Source organism: Bubalus bubalis, chromosome 24 (assembly GCF_019923935.1).
Source record: "Bubalus bubalis isolate 160015118507 breed Murrah chromosome 24, NDDB_SH_1, whole genome shotgun sequence".
NCBI lineage: Eukaryota > Metazoa > Chordata > Mammalia > Artiodactyla > Bovidae > Bubalus > Bubalus bubalis.
Genome location: NC_059180.1, coordinates 14569185 through 14586669, shown reverse-complemented (window position 1 = coordinate 14586669; position 17485 = coordinate 14569185). Strand labels below are relative to the sequence as shown.

General features: G+C 39.2%; 1 protein-coding gene and 2 non-coding genes across 3 annotated transcripts; all 3 read left to right on the top strand.

Moving 5' to 3' along the window:
• The first annotated feature begins 6927 nt into the window (after positions 1–6927).
• On the top strand, positions 6928–17112 carry CCT6A (chaperonin containing TCP1 subunit 6A). Its single transcript, XM_006070347.3, has 14 exons — positions 6928–7176; positions 7612–7675; positions 9010–9144; positions 9987–10160; positions 10730–10833; positions 11422–11532; positions 11749–11908; positions 11994–12076; positions 12963–13059; positions 13376–13523; positions 13938–14071; positions 14778–14880; positions 15847–15919; positions 16178–17112. The coding sequence occupies exons 1-14, from the start codon at positions 7040–7042 to the stop codon at positions 16248–16250; spliced, it is 1596 nt and encodes a 531-aa protein (XP_006070409.1). The 5' UTR covers positions 6928–7039; the 3' UTR covers positions 16251–17112.
• On the top strand, positions 9720–9853 carry LOC112581925. Its single transcript, XR_003106597.2, has one exon. It is a non-coding gene; the product is annotated as a small nucleolar RNA SNORA22 (small nucleolar RNA).
• LOC112581924 lies at positions 13566–13706 on the top strand. The gene has a single exon (XR_003106596.1). It is a non-coding gene; the product is annotated as a small nucleolar RNA SNORA15 (small nucleolar RNA).
• Positions 17113–17485: the final 373 nt, after the last annotated feature.

Here is a 17485-nt window from a genome sequence, read left to right as displayed (position 1 = left end):
AACTATTTTAGAATCAAGTGCTATTTTTATAAAGTAATTCAGTGCTAACAAAATAACCTTCTAAAATATAGTACACTGGACAGTCACTCTAGGAAACAATATAGTATTATTTAGCAACACTGAACCTGTACATTTTCTATGACCCAGCAATTCCATCTCAAGAATGCACTCAGGGATTTCCCTGGTGGTCCAGTGGTTAAGAATCCACCTTCCAGTGCTGGGGATGTGAATTTGATCCCATCTGGGAACTAAGATCCCACATGCCATGTGGGGCAACTAAGCCTACTCACCACAATGAGAGAAACCCCAAGCACTGTAAGGAAGACCAAGTGCAGCCAAAATTAAAGAAAAAAAAAAGAATGTACTCAGAAGTCATACATGAGTGTCAAGAGTCACATATGAGAATGTGTGATAGTCAAGTAAGTCACACCCTGGAAATATATCCATGATATGTCATGAATAAAGCAGGTTGCAGAACATTATATACACCCTGATTCCCAGTTTTGAAAAAGAACTCTGTGTATGTCTATAAACATGTGCAGTATATGATTATATGAGTCTCTATATAGTTGTTAACTCTGGGGAGTAAAAAGAATGAAGAATTTACCTCGCTATGTTATTTGGCTTCACAGATATAGAAAACAGACTTGTGATTGCCAAAAGGAGGGTGGGGGTTGGGGGTAAGAAAGATTGGGAGTTTGGGATTAGCAGATGCAAACTATCATATATAAGATGGATAAACAACAAGGTCCTCCTGTATAGTATAGGGAACTATATTCCATATCCTGTGATAAATCATAATGGAAAAAAATTAGAAAATACATATATATATGTATGTATGTATAACTAAGGGTTTCCCTGCTCAGATGGTAAAGAATCTGCCTGCAATGTGGGAGACCTGGGTTCAATCTCTGGGTTGGGAAGATCCTCTGGAAGAGGGCATGGCCACCCACTCCAGTGTTCTTGCCTGGAGAATCCCCACGGACAGAGAAGCCTGGCGGGCTATTGTCCACAGGGTCACAAAGAGTCGGACATGACTCAGCGAGTAAGCACATGTATAACTAAATCAACACAACATTGTAAATCAACTATACTTTAATAAAATTTAAATATATATATTTATAAATATATAAAGAAGACCTAACTTTAGAAGACCTAACTTCTCTTAGGTCTGCACTTACTTTGCAGGTAGCACAGGTTTGATCCCTGGTCAGGGAATTAAGATTCCATATGCTACACAGCATGGCCAAAAAAAAAAAAAAGAAAATTCATTCTTAAATTTCTGCTCCTTTCGCAGTTTTATCCGTATTAGTCAAGATTCTCCAGAGAAACAAGACCAACAGGATGTGTATCTATCTATCTATACACACACACACACAACCAACCTCACAGGGTATCTGCTGTTAAAGAGAAGATATTTAGGGTATCATCTGTTAAAATGAGAGAGAGAGAGGACTTCCCTGGTGGCACAGTGGATAGGAATCCGCCTACCAATGCATGGGCCAGGGGTTCAGTCCCTGGTCCAGGAAGATTCCACACGATGTGGAGCAACTAAGCTGTGCACAACCGCTGAGCCTGTGCTGTAGAGCCTGCAAGCTGCAACTGAGGCAAGTGTGCCTAGAGCCTGTGCCCTGCAGAGAAACCCATGCATGGCAATGAAGAATAGCCCCCACTCTCTGAAACTAGAGAAAGCCCTCACACAGCTACGAAGACCCAGTGCACCCAAAAAGAAATAAACAAAATTATTTTTTTTTAAATGAGAGACAGGGAGATTGATTTACTTTTTTTTTTTTTTTTTTTTTTGGGCACGTCTCATGGCAAACGGGATCTTAGTTTAGTTTCCCAACTAGGGAACGAACCCTTGCCCCCTGCAGTGGAAGTGTGGAGTCTTAACCACTGGACCACCAGGGAAGTCCAAGATTGATTTCCTTTAAGGAATTGGGTCACATGACCGTAGAGGTTTGGTAAACTCAAAATCTGCAAGGTAGGCTGCCAGACAGGAGGCACAGGGGAGACACAGAGTCCAAAGTCTGTCTGCTGGCAGAATCCTGTCTTGCTAGGGGGAGGTAAGTCTTTGATTAATTAAGGCCTTCAGCTGAGGAGGCCCACTCATTATGTAGGATACTCTGCTTTACAACAGAGTATATTTAATCCACCAACAGAGTATATTTAATTCACCAATTTATTAATAAATGTTAATCTCATCTAAAAAAAACACCTTCACAGAAATGTCCAGAAACATGTTTGACCTCATATGTGGGCACCATGGCCCGGTCACACTGACACATAAAATTAACCATCACAGTCATCTCTAAGTGATGAGATTATGAATTTAAATTTGCTTTTGGTACTTTTTCTATGATTATGTATTATTGTTTTTTTATGTATATTATTTGTATAATAAGAAAATCAAATACATTTTTTTCAATAGTTAGGAAAAAGATTTGCTTTAGGAAGTCTTCTATAATAGCATGGAACTGAGCTCACATATACCATTATAGGTTTTTAGTACATTGTGTACCTTATATGTGCTGGTGTATGTTTGTCTCTATCAGTTCAGTTCAGTCGCTCAGTCATGTCCGACTCTGTGACCCCATGAATCGCAGCACGCGAGGCTTCCCTGTCCATCACCAACTCCCAGAGTTCACTCAGACTCACGTCCATCAAGTCAGTGATGCCATCCAGCCATCTCATCCTCTGTCGTCCCCTTCTCCTCCTGCCCCCAATCCCTCCCAGCATCAGAGTCTTTTCCAATGAGTCAACTCTTCGCATGAGGCGGCCAAAGTACTGGAGTTTCAGCTTTAGCATCATTCCTTCCAAAGAACACCCAGGACTGATCTTTAGAATGGACTGGTTGGATCTCCTTGCAGTCCAAGGGACTCTCAAGAGTCTTCTCCAACTATATTGGAAAAGCAATCTTTGGAGGGGCCTTCTCTTTTCATGTGTCTATTTACTCCAAGCACAGAACTCTGCCACAAAGTAGACACTCAAAGAATGAATGGCCAACTTAGGAAAAACATTACTCAAAATCAGTATGATTACCCCACCTCCTCATACAAAACCTGCCCCTATTCTGGAATTTTCTTCAACTCTTCAGACTCCTAGTCTATAAATGGTAACTATGTAGCATATATTTTGAAATTCTATTTTGTCAGAAATGCCTCTAACCCCTTGGCCTTTCACTATCTCCACTTCTACTGCATTAATTTTAATATTCTACCTATTAAACATATGTTTTACTTAAAAATACATGCTTTGAAAGCAACCTATGATCCCAAAAAGAGACGTTTAAAAACTAGACTAATTCTATCATTCATTTAAAAAGAAAAACAAACATACAAAATAGCCAGAAAATTTCTGAAAAAAGATTGAAGAAAAGGATCTGGCCCTACCAAATTTTAAAACATATTGTAAAACTATAGTAAATGAAACAATATGGTATGTATACTTACAACAATACACAAGTGAATACAGTCCAAAGTAGATCCAGAGACACCTGGGAATGTAGCAATGCTAATAATTACATTACACAGTAATGGTAGAAAACATTATTCTTGAAAAAAAAATTGGATTGTGTGAATTTTTTCCCAAACATCAATAACTAATTCTCCAGTTCTCAGACACCAACTGCCATCCAGAAACTCAATTCAATTCTGACACTATCTAGAGTTAGTGCAAACCCCACAGTTAAGGGCTCAGTCTCACAAGACTGTCTCCACTTCACACTCTAGTTACAAGTCCAAGGTCTCTAACCTACCCACACTTCTGTCCAACTTGGCTACAAATTTGGGGGTTTCCATAATCCCTTCCATAGGGGAAACTGAAAAATGTTGAGACTCAGGAAATCACTTGACTTAGTAGTTTATTATAAAGGATACAACTCAGGCACACCCAGATGGAAGCCATGCTCAGGACCAGGTGTGAGGGGAGTGACACAGAGATTCCATGCCCTCTGGATATACCATGCTACCAGGACATCAATGTGTCCATTCACAGATTGTTTAAGCATTTTTATAACCCACCTCCACCCCATCCATTCTCTGGAGGTTGGGGGTAGCGGGCTTAGATTTCCCATCCGCTAATCCCGTTTGTTCTCTCTAGTGACCAGTTCCTATCTGAGGTTATCTAGGCTCCCTACTTTGACTCTTTAGCAAAGACTCAGGTGTATTCTAAAGGGGACTGTAGTAGGTAACAAAAGACACCCCTATCACTCAGAAAACCATGGTTTTAGTTAGGTTCTAGGAATCAGGGACAAAGAAAACATATATTTTTTATTCTATCACAAATTCTTATCTCATTCCTTATTAAATTCTAAGTGAATCAAACTTTAAAATGAAACAGAAAATCTTGAAAATACAAAAGAAAACATGGGAAATTTTTAAAAATATTTAAGTGTGTAAGGCCTACTTTACACAGCATAGCACAAAATTCAAACACGCATTAAAAAAAGGAAACAGCTGACTATATGAAAAAAATTAATATTTAATTGGAAAAAAGGCATAAATACAAAATACAAATAACACTAGGACAAATTCATTGCAACACAGAAAACATAAAGAGCTCCTGTGAATATTTAGAAACCAAAAACAAAAACAGAAGACATGACTAGACAGTTCACAGAAAAATACAAATGGCTCCTACATATAAGATACACTCAACATCACTCTAAATAAACACAATTTTAAGATGTCATTTTTCACCTATAAAATTGGCAGAAACAAAATGTTAAACATTTTGAGGACATCCTTTCCTTTATATATATATTTATTAAATCATATATACATATATAGGTAAATGATTTAACAAAAATGTTTATTAGCTCAATATGATTTAATAAAAATAAAAATGGACATACTTTGTACATTTCATATTTTCCTGTAAATATTTCTGCCTCCCCCTTTTATGGACACATAAAGTGTGGGTACTGCAAAAATGAAAATATTCTGAATGTTTTTAATATAGTCCATGTTAATATTTTGATGGCCTCTGCCCTTTGAGCTGATGCCTGGGGAATGGTTATAAAAAATGAGAACACATTACACATGCTATTTAAACCATGCTTTTCTCCCTTATTTGTGTCATTAAATATGCTTTCCTCACCCTCTACACAGTTTTCAACACCGTTCTGACTGCCCTATCCTCAGTCCTCTCCCTTAGTTCATCCTCCATTCCACCAATATCTTCATCACTAGTTCTTTGGTTTCTCACTGCCAGCAGGCATATGCGCAAACATCTTAACTCACAAACCAGACCCTGGCAGTCAGGACAGGCTACTTCCCTGAATTTGTCTCCTGCAACCTTTTCCCCTCCATTCTATGCATATATCTTTGGTTGGGCTTGACAGGCCCTCCCACTGTCTTCCTGTCTGACATCACTCTCCTAGCAGTGCTTAAGACTCCAGGCCCCCAATGTAGGAGGCCGGGGTTCGATCCCTGGTAGGAGAACTAAGATCCCACATGCCATGCAGTGTGGCCAAAACAAAAAACCTCACCTCCTCCAAAAAGCCTTCCCTGATGCTCAGAGTTAATATCTTCATGCTCACAGCACTTCATTCATCCCTTAATTATAACATCTGAATCTTTACTGTTCATTGTCATTGTCTACAAGTTTATCTCCCTAACTAGGCTTATGTGCTTCTTGTGGATTAAGGATCTTCAGGACTAATCATGTTATCTCCTCCTGTGTAACTCATACACCTGCTTTTGTGATTCTCAAATATAAAAAGCCACTGAAAAGCATTACATACCAGGATATTTACTGCAGCCTTAGAACAAGATTGGGAACAACCTAAAAGCCAACCAGTAGGTGACTGGCTAGTCAGGTCATTCTTATAAAGAGTATTATGCAGCTGTTTAAACATAAGAATGAGGAACCCCTTATTTTTATATTGATATGTTACCATCTTCAGGATACTTTAAGTGTGACACACACAACATTGTGTATTATACTTTGCCATTTTGTGGGGGTGGGGATTTTTAAAAATATTATATACATATTTATTTAGAAATCCAGACAGCATCTGGGAAATTCAGAGTATCTAAAGGTATATATATATCAGGAGAAAATTGAAGTAGAGGAGGCAGAAATACTTTTCATCATATACCCTTTGTCACTTTCTACATTCTGAACAATTTTAGCTATGACCTATAAAAATAAAATATAAAAACAAAAATATCAGAGAATACCTGGTATCTAGGTGGGAGGCGGTAACTGGATACTAGAAACAACTGTGGACATCTTTCAGAATAAGGGAGTCCTCGCACAGGCTGGACACCACTGCTTGGCCAACTCTGAGTTTTCCAACCTGCCTTGAGAGCCTGAGGTCTCAGTACTGTGTCGTAAGCCCGAGGGGTGAACCGACTCTTGCTTCTCAACTGTCATCGCCCCAATCAGGTAGCTTTCTAAAGGCTTCTAGCACTTTCCACCTTGCCCTATAGCTCTTCTTCCCTAGGCCTTAAACACCTAGGATACTAGGCAAAGGTCCTTTTCAGTTCCACTTTGTAACCGCCAAAGCACCTAGAACACCGCCCAGCACACTGTACATAGTCCAGAAAACTCTGGTCACCGGGATAAACTCAAAAAGGGAGGAAAAAAGTAAACGGCGCGAGTGCGGAATGGAGGAGGCCCACCCTACAACCTAAGGCCGGAGAACTCCGCGAAAAAGCAGCCACCTCTCCAGTCACGCGCCGACAAGTTCGCTCCGCCTACGTCCTCAGGTCCGGGGTCCGCAAAGCCGGAACTCAACCACCTGCGACACTGGAGCGCTGGGAGCCCCGGTTGCCGGTCGCAGGGATACAAGCTCCGCCCGAACGCAATGGCGCCGCGGACCACGCGAGGGGCGGGGCTAGGTTCGGCCGCGACCCAATGAGCGGCGCCGGCCGGCCCGCGGCCCAGTGGCGGCGGCGCGCGGGCACGCTGGGGGCGGACTCGGCGCACCCGACTGTTCCAGAAGACCCGGATAGCGCCTCCCAGCCACGCTGAACCGGCTCAGGGCTTTTCGCCACGCCGCGTCCCCTTATCTTCCTTTGCTGGGTCAGTTATGGCGGCCGTGAAGACCCTGAACCCCAAGGCCGAGGTGGCCCGAGCCCAGGCGGCGTTGGCGGTCAACATCAGCGCGGCCCGGGGGCTGCAGGACGTGCTGAGGACCAACTTGGGGCCTAAGGGCACCATGAAGATGTAAGGCGGGACTGGCGGGGAGGGGCGGGCGGGCACCGTGCACCTCGCGCTGTCGCGGGCCTGCGCCGGGGACCGAGGCCTGGAACTCGCCGCCTCTGGGCCTGTGCGCTCGCTACTGCTGCCCTTCTTCCCCGTATTGTCCCGGTTGGGTCGTATTTTTTGCCCTGGCCGTTTCCTGATGCTCGATTCCTTCGCCGAGAACAAAGCTGCCCGCGTGCGCGGCGCCCCCCCGCGCTTGGGACTTGAGCGCCCTTTCAGACTCTTTTCCAGACCCTAGAGGGATGAGCACTGCGCCATCCCTGTTAGCGGGGTACAGAGAACCAACCCCTTGGCCCCAGCTCCTGAAGATCTGGGTAAAACCCGATTGTTAAGGGCCTCTTAACTTGATCTCCATTGAAAAAGTCACAGTGCGATTCATTTCTGCCCATTGAACAGGCTTGTTTCTGGTGCTGGAGACATCAAACTCACTAAAGATGGAAATGTGCTGCTTCATGAAATGGTGAGAGGCTGCTGTCCCAGATCCAAAGTGTCTTGGTTTTCCGTAGTGCATTTGATTTGTAGGAAGATTTTTACTCTCAAAAGGTAGTTTTCCAGACAGTGGAAGGAGTAGGAAAAAATGTTATCAGTACTATAATTGACAGTACCGAATAGTGAGGAGCCCTGGAGTCTAATAAAGTCTACTTTGAATCCCTTACTCTTACCATTTAAGGCTTTCTTTAAAGGGTGTTAATTAAAATTCTAATAAAACCTGAAGAACTAAGAGGAATGACATAGGCAAAATGCGACAGAATGGTTATACTTTTTCAAGCAGTTCTTGTGTGTTACATCACACTTCACCACCACCATCTGAAGTAGAAATAAAACTCTACCATTTTTAAAGTCCCAGTGACTAAGAATCTGAGGTTATTGAGAGGAGCGGTCATTTCCCTAAGTTCCCCAAAACAGTTAAAATAGAAAAGGAAATGACTTGCCTATGCTTTGAGTTTAAAATAAGATTTAAGGCTTTGAAAATAGCGTATCATACCTTCAATGTCCAGATGTTTTGTTACTATCTTCAGTATGAATTAGCTAACCTGGAAGGTGTAGTTTTTGTTGGTGGGTTAAGTGGTGGCCTCTGCTTGCAGAGAAAAATAGGAGTCATAGTTTAAAGTCGATGTCAGAAAAGCTATCTTTATCTATTTAATTTTACCTAATCTAATAAGCTAGTCTGTTTAGATTCTTAAAATGGTCAGTGTCCATAAGACATAAAAGGACAATAAAGGAGACAAGAACAGTGCAGGAGCCATGATTGGATACTTTGTAGTTAAGAATCTGTGGGTGACAAACATTAATATTTTGTTCTTCCGAAACTGTTCCACAGTGACTTAACATCCACTGTGGTAATATTTGCTAAAGAGGCTAAGTGTTCTTTTTCTGTTTTAAATTGTTTGCACAGTGCCAAATAATAACTGTGCTGCTGAGCTTTCATTTTTAAAAGGCACTTGGTTTATTCTCACAAGAATCCTACATTTGTTATAAAGAGGCTTGCATGGATTTGAAATTGTTGCTATTACTTGTTAGCCCTATTACCTTGAGTAAACCTTCACTAGGCCTCATACTTCGTCATTGATAAAGTCAAGATAATCTGAGAAGTAAATTTATACATGAAAATGTTACTGTCATCATAAACTGATAACTCAGAATAGCTAATCATGACTTTTTAATCAGAGCAATTTGTAGCTGCATACTTTGACAGTTTGTGCAAATAGATTAGCCATTTACACATCTTAAGGTATATTTGGACTATTTTAATTTTAAGTTGTTTAAGAAATTTTTCTCTTTCTCTACTTGCAGCAAATTCAGCACCCAACAGCCTCCTTAATAGCCAAAGTAGCAACAGCCCAGGATGACATAACTGGTGATGGCACCACTTCCAATGTCCTCATCATTGGAGAGCTGCTGAAGCAGGCGGACCTCTACATTTCTGAAGTATACATGATGCTTGTGTTTCTTTGAAACTTCGTTGTCAATAAGAAATAATCTCAGTTTGACTCCTAGAGACTGATGTACTGATAGTAGCTGAGGCCATATAATGGAATGTAAAGAGCAAAGGGCTTAAATCTGGGAACCAGAGTCTGTATCCTTGTCTGACAAATTTATTGTCATCCTCGAGCTGAAGAATCTTTGTTGGCCTGGAAGGTGTTTTTGTTTTGTTTTTTCAATCAAGTTGCATTCCATATATAATTTTTTATATGTCTATAACATAGCTTAATAATTGAGATCTAGAAATGGGATATTCAAGATGGCATATTTTTAACGAAAGAGTCAACAAAATTTAAGAATGCCATAAATTTTTAACTTTCAGTAGTTCCACAGGTGAAGCAAACTTCAGTACTAGTCTGATGTAGGAAGGATTTCTTGGGAAGAGAAAGACAGGCTGAAAAACAGTCTCCCTGTTTTTCATTAGGAAATGATGTGAATTAATTTCAGATTACCTATAGAAAAGATGTAATAGTCAAATTGTTATGACACAATTTTGAGTTTGGGGCATTATCCCTTGTGGTTTGCACAGTGAACACCCAAGTGTGCTTTGTAGTTCCCTTGGCTTTGACTCTGTGCTAGAGTAATGTCTGTTCTTTTCCTCTGCATTGAAAGGACTATTTATCCTTTTAAATGTATTCAGAAAGTCAGCACATTGTATTAATTATGTTTAAGGCTATGAATGATGCAGAATAAACTTTCATAAATTTGCTTTGTAATGAACTGTAGTTGGCATCTACCTGAAGATTTCTAGTGTTAGTGGTGGTTTTGTAATTGTATGTTTACTATAGGGTCTTCATCCCAGAATAATTACAGAAGGATTTGAAGCTGCAAAGGAAAAGGCACTTCAGTTCTTGGAACAAGTCAAAGTAAGCAAAGAGATGGACAGGGAAACACTTATAGACGTGGCCAGAACATCTCTACGTACTAAAGTTCATGCTGAACTTGCGGATGTCTTAACAGAGGTATGTGTTAAGTTTGACATGTGTCTGGTACTTTACGCCTATACTGAGAACCCCTGGCAACTGGAAATATCAGTATTCTTACTAATTGCAACTAGAGAGTGCCATCTAAACTCTTCACAGTGTCATACTGTGTCAACTAAATATTTGGTCAGCCATAAAGTTCATTTTTGTGGCAGTAATAACCTGATCTGTGTCCCTAGAAGAAGTAAAGTGAGAAAATCATAGTATTAGTAGTATTCCTGGCCAGGTTACAAAGATATAATCAGACCTTTCAGTAAAGGGGGTTTATAAAATGGAGATTTTATTATTAAAAAGTTTCCTGTTGTCAGTATTTTTTATTGTAGAGGTGTCAATGGTTCTTTAATTACAATAGAGGTTTCAGGAATGTAAATTACTCCAGCCCTTGACACATAGTGCATTCTGTTCTGTTAGCGTGTAGAAAAAGACTTAGATCAGTTCAGAGATTTTCAAAGACAAGAAACTGCTTTAAACATCTGTGAAGAATAATTACCATAAATGTCTCAACTTCCGCAAATCAAATTCATTGAATGGTTACACTCCTGTTGCAGGCCGTAGTGGACTCCATTTTGGCCATTAAAAAACAAGATGAACCTATTGACCTCTTCATGGTTGAGATCATGGAGATGAAACATAAATCTGAAACAGATACAAGGTAGGTGTTAGAATGCTATGAAATACTTAAGAGTACACATTTGAAGCTTACACAATACCTATTTTTGCCTAATTTTTTTTGAATTAATGTATATTGCTTAGACAAGTTATCATTTACTCAGCACTGTTATCTCTTGAAGTCAGTTTTTTGTATTTATAGTCAGAATGATCCTGGAAAGTCAGCTATATCAGTCATTTGGCATTTATTGAACTATTGAGTACAGAGCATATAGGAGACTTTGAGGAATTTTAGAGATAAATTATTTCAGAGACCTAGTTTGAAAACATTTTTAAAAGGAGGTGATCACCAGTTTAATAGCAACCAATTGTGACTGTTTCTGTGGAGAATTTTCTGTATAAGAAAGGGTTGTGGCTTTAATTTGAATGGCTTGTTTTTGTCATGTTCTGGAATTTTGCGTTTTCACAATTGAACCTTCTTAGGTAGTACCTAAAAGTCATATTCAAATAACTCGAGAAATAAAGTTGATTGTGTGAAAATTGTCAGTACAGTCTCAGTGTTCTAATTTTGTTAGCATATTTTACACCCCCATCTGGAAGTAAGAATATAATCTTTTACGTGTTTTAACAGCTTAATCAGAGGTCTTGTTTTGGACCATGGGGCACGGCATCCTGATATGAAGAAGAGAGTGGAAGATGCATACATCCTCACTTGCAACGTGTCATTAGAATATGAAAAAACGTGAGTTTATAGCTCCTTAGAAAAGAGCTTGGCATTTGGGTCAAGTCATTTTTTTCTTCCCCCTAAGACTCAGTGTCTCCACTAAAAAGGGCAAAGTGCCTCCAGGGATTCAGAAAATTCTAGGAAATAGCCTCTGAAAGCATACCAGGGGGTGGCATTGGAGCTTGGTGACCACTTGCTAAATATTTCCTCCCTTGTCTGTAACTTCTTTTTTAGAGAAGTGAATTCTGGCTTTTTTTACAAGAGTGCAGAGGAGAGAGAGAAATTAGTGAAAGCTGAAAGGAAATTCATCGAAGACAGAGTTAAAAAAATAATCGAACTGAAAAAGAAAGTCTGTGGTGATTCAGATAAAGGTTTTGTTGTTATTAATCAAAAGGTGAAAAATTTTATTTTATAAACTAGTCTGTATCTATTTTTATTTTAATGGTAAAATATTGAAACTTCTTTTGTTGTTATTACAGGGAATTGATCCCTTTTCCTTAGATGCTCTTGCCAAAGAAGGCATAATAGCTCTGCGCAGAGCTAAAAGGAGAAACATGGAAAGGTACGGGTGGCAGATTATCTGTGTGACAGGAATTTCACTTTATTTTGCAAGTTAACTTGGATTATTCCTTTTTTCCCTCTTATTTTTGTGAGTTTCTAATTTTCTATTTTTACAAAATATGCATAATATTAAGTTTATAATTTTAAAATATATAATTCAGTGTCATAAAGTGAAATTCACATTGTTGTACACCTAGCACCATTGTTCGTTTCCAGAAGTTTTTCCATCACAAATGGAAAATTTGTACTTCTAAACAATAACTGTACACAGTGTTGCCAGTAAATACTAGTCCACTTACTGTCTCATGAATTTGGTACCTCATGTAAGGGAATCATGGAGTATTTGTCCTTCTGCATTTGGCTTATTTTCACTTAGTGTAATCTTTTCAAAGTTGATGTTGTAGCATGTGTTGGGATCACATTTCTTTTTCAGGATGAATAATACCACGTGTTGTTGATTCATTTTTCTGTCCATGGACATTTCTTTGGGTTTCTACCTTGGCTCTTGCGAATAGTGCTGCTATGAGTGTTGATACATACTTGTTTTATTTTGAAACGATGACCTATATGGTACCGTTTTTTCCTTATCAAGAGACTGCATCAAGGGTTTGAGAGAATATTTCTCCCGCAGAGCTCGTGGTGCATCTTTAGATTTCATGTCGGAGGAGTATTTACTGACTTGAGGAGAGTGGTTTAAACGGGGAGTTAGGAGAAAAGACCAGTTTTCAGCTGGTTGGTGGCAAATGGAAAGGCTTATGTAAAATATATTTTAGAACATGATTTTAGTATGTAATTCTGAAAAAGATTGCTTTCTAAAAAGAATTAACCTCTAGATATAACTAATAAAAGCACTTCTGCATCTCCCTTAAAATACTTGAATATTTCAGGCTGACTCTTGCTTGTGGTGGGATAGCCCTAAATTCTCTTGATGACCTAAATCCTGATTGTTTGGGACATGCAGGACTTGTCTATGAATATACATTGGTAAGTGTACTTTCTTCCCAAAATAATACTACTTTTTGGTTCATGAATTCTTCAGTAGTTAAAAATTCTTCGAAATTCAGGGTAATGTTTTTGCTTTGTTTACATACATTTTGATGATTTGTACATAGTAATAATAAGCCCTTGATGGGAAAATCACATTTCATTTATGTAACCTTTTTCCAAAGAAATTATTAGCTTTAATGTGATCAGTGTGGTGCCCTATTAATACCCCATTTATTCCTCCATAAGCCCCTCTCCTCTGGTCATCCCTTGCACAACCATATCCTGTTTTTTAAAATACTATCTCTTCACACAGGGAGAAGAAAAGTTCACCTTTATTGAGAAATGTAACAATCCTCGCTCTGTCACATTATTGATCAAAGGACCAAATAAGCACACGCTTACTCAAATCAAAGATGCAATAAGAGATGGCTTGAGGGCTGTTAAAAATGCTATTGATGATGGTAAGATCCTCCCTGTGTTTATTATTTTTTCTAGTCTAAAAGGCATGGCTGAATACTGTGTTCTTTTTGTCAGTAGTTTACACAGCCAGACACCATGCAAAAGTAAGGTTTTCCTTTTAAAATGGCTATGATGGTATGCTAAGTTTTTTCATAGCATGCTGTTGTTAAAAAGGGGATACAAATAAATGAACTAAAAGCTTGCAGGATTTGCCATGTGCTCCTTAAATCATACTGTTGTTTGAGATGTTGCTTGTATCGCTTTCAAATGCAGTATTAAACTTGCTGTGGTTACATGGAATTCTCAAATTAATGGCTTTCTTGTGTTTTAATTTTATGTATATTTTTCCTTATAATTGACTCAACAGTTTTATGTTCTCTGTATCTTAGCATTTTCCTCTTCCCCTCACCCAACAGGCTGTGTAGTCCCAGGTGCTGGCGCAGTGGAAGTGGCAATGGCAGAAGCCCTGGTTAAATACAAGCCCAGTGTAAAGGGCAGGGCCCAGCTTGGAGTTCAAGCATTTGCTGATGCGTTGCTCATTATTCCCAAGGTGTGAATGCTTGTAACAGTTTTCTAAACTATGCCAAAGTGATTCATCCGATGAAAGCTTTTGATGTGGGTTTTTTCATAATGTGGATTTTGAATAAATAGATATCATCCATTTTCACCCTAACATTAGGACAGGTGTTTCTCCATATCTAATGTATTGGTTCCTCTGGACAGGAGGCTTGACTATCTGAAGTTGTAGTGTAGGACTTATCCTTGAGTACAAGCTTGCTTTTTCTTTTTATTTGTTTTAAACTAAGATTAATATGGACGCCCCTGGTGGCTCATATTGTAAAGAATGCCCGCAATGCAGGAGACCTGGGTTCGATCCCTGGGTTGGGAAGATTCTCTGGAGGAGGGCGTGGCCACCCACTCCAGTATTCTTGCCTGAACAGTCCCCATTGACAGAGGAGCCTGTCAGGCTACAGTCTATGGGGTCGCAGAGAGTTGGAGAAAGATTCATATGTTGGTTTTCTGTTGTGTGCTCATTTGAAGGTACAGTTTATGGCTAGTGTATTGCTGAGATTGAGGTGGATTGGTGAATGGGTTAGTAATGTCTATTAGTCATTGTGTAAAAGTGAACATTAATATCAGTCTGCATTCATTAAAGTTTTTTTTAACTGTTAGTTTGAAATACTATTTCTTTATTTTAGACTTGACTATCACTTAGTAGGTCCTGTCTTTAAATAGTTACATTTGTTTCCCTTTAGGTTCTTGCTCAGAACTCTGGTTTTGACCTTCAGGAAACACTAGTTAAAGTTCAAGCAGAACATTCAGAATCTGGTCAGCTTGTGGGTGTGGACTTGAACACTGGTAAGGAGGATGCAACCGTTTGAAGGGGGAGATTTAGATACTATAAGTAGAGTACAGATTGGTGATATTGCTGAGTTGTGGTAGGTGGTTCAGGTGTATGTTGAAGGGTTTCATATTGAGCTTGTTTAACTCAACCTTTTTATCAGGGACTTTGATTAAAGTGATATATTTGATGATCATATTTATGGGTGAAAACAGGCTAAGGATAGCAAAAGCTGGAAGAGGGAACCAAATCTAATGAAATGATGAAGGCTCTGATCTTAGGCCAGTGTAATACAGATCATACAAGTAGAAAGTGGAAGATGTACATACATCTGTGCAGTATGTGGAAGACCTGTTGTGAACAGCAGCATTTATATTCAAGTTAATGTAAAACGTTTCTTTTTTTAATTTTTATTGGAGTGTAGTTGATTTACAGTGTTGTGTTTATGCTGTACAGCAAAGTGAATCAGTTATATATATATATATCCGCTTTTTTTTAGAGTTTATTCCCATATAGATCATTATAGAGTATTGAGTAGAGTTCCCTGTGCTATACAGTAGGTTCTTACTATCTATTCTATATATAATAATGTGTATATGTCATTCCCAGATTCCCAGTTAATAAAGATTTCTCTGGAGCCAGATTATAGCTCAAGTGCTGTACTTTAATATGGACAAACAGGAATGTCTCCAGAAAAAGATACATGTTCAAATGTTTGGCAACCAAATAGAGCATTCCTGTCACTGAAAGTATTCTAACTAGAGATCAGCCACTCATCAAAGCTGCTGTGCATAGGAGTCATGGTCTGTAATACAACATTGGGCTAATTGAGGAACTTTGGGTTCTCATAGTTAATACTGGAGGAAATGAGTAAACACTGATAAGTAAAGCAGCACAAAATACTCTTATTAGTTCTTTTAGACAGCATTCCGATCTTATGAACCTGCTCTATGTGATTTTAAGAAGACTGAGTTACTTTTCAGGTGAACCAATGGTAGCAGCAGAAGCAGGCATATGGGATAACTATTGTGTAAAGAAACAGCTTCTTCACTCCTGGTAAGTTTGGGAAAGCCAGAACTGTAAAATAACACTTAGGGAGCCTTCATACTCTTTAAAATTGGTACATTTTGTTTAATTTTCTTTCCATAAGAAAATGTAATCAGTCGGAAGTATAGCACCTGAAGCTAGCCTTCTGTGTATGTAGGGGTACGGGGGGAATTTGACATAATTTGCACAAGTTAGTTGGAGATTGAGTTGAATTAGAGTTCATACCTCAAACCTGAGCTGTCTTGATTTTTTCCCCCCCGTTTTCAGCACTGTGATTGCCACCAACATTCTCCTGGTTGATGAGATCATGAGAGCTGGAATGTCTTCTCTAAAAGGTTGAATTGAAGCTTCCCTTGTATCTGAATCCTGAAGACTACAGAGTGATCCTAATAATACAGCTATGGAATTTTGGTCCAAGCTTCAAATGATCTTCAGAGGATTTTCTTTTCCCATATTAAAAAAGGAGAGAACACTGGCACCTATTCAGATTCTGAAGTTCTGAAATTGTAATTACAGTATTTTTAGAATTGCACTGCAGTGTCCACATACAGCAGGTCATACTTGCCCAGTAAACAGGACATTTTGCTTTACCCTCAGTGATATAAAAATATTAGATAAGCATATGTTATCTACATTGTTATTAAATATTCATTGAAAACCAAATTTTAATAGTTTAATAATTTCTTCTAATGGATGTATTTTAATTTATTTCCAATAGTTCCCTGTCATTAAGCGTAAGACTTTAAATAACCTAAAGTTTTGAAGCATTCCTGCTTCCCGAGCATACTTTGGACTTTTCATGCATTTAAAGTAGCTTTACTAAAATGCTTCCCAGAAGTGTTAAGTTATCGTGAGTAGAAGGATGGAACTAGAGGCAAGAGGGGTTCAAAGAGCTGAAAGTATAAAGTGGCAAAATAAAGGCAGAGGTTAAAAACACGACTGAAAATATGGTGACTAAGGACTAGTGAGGTAGATTTTCTGGCAAGATCTTTATTTTCACAGCTCAGAACCTTTGCTTATACTGATACCCTTCTTAAATCCAGCAGTGTCCTGTTTAAAAACTGTTCTCTTCTACATGTTCGCACAAATACAGTAGGTATATCTGAAGCCCTTGAAAGTGAAGTTGTGTTGCTAAATTTTGTGTTTTGAGGAGTTGGCAGTTGCCTACAATGAGTGTGTAATAAATATGAAGTTAAAACTTTTCTCTGCTGTCAAGATGGTATTCCAGGGTACAAAAAATCTGCATATAAAAGGGAAGGAAATCAATCCATCCTGTGGTTCACAATTTAATGAAGGGGATTCTGAACTGGCAGGGCCTCTAGACTGTTCAGTCTCCCAGACGTATCCGACCGACTCTCTGCGACCCCATGGACTGCAGCCCGCCAGACCTCCCTGCCCCTCACCATCTCCCAGTTTGCCCAAGTTCACATCCATTGCATAGGTGATGACATCCAGCCTTCTCATCCTCCGATGCCCTCTTCCCTCAACCATTCCGAGCATCAGGGACTTTTCCAATGAGTCAGCTGTTCACATCAGATGACCAAAATACTGGAGCTTCAGCTTCTAGACCTTAAT

Excerpts from the sequence above, each read along its gene's own strand:
- CCT6A (XM_006070347.3), top strand. The coding sequence starts at position 7,040 with ATGGCGGCCGTGAAGACCCTGAACCCCAAGGCCGAGGTGGCCCGAGCC. Across the intron at positions 7,676-9,009 it reads ATGTGCTGCTTCATGAAATG|CAAATTCAGCACCCAACAGC; the intron begins GTGAGAGGCTGC and ends CTCTACTTGCAG. Across the intron at positions 15,920-16,177 it reads AAACAGCTTCTTCACTCCTG|CACTGTGATTGCCACCAACA; the intron begins GTAAGTTTGGGA and ends CCCCGTTTTCAG.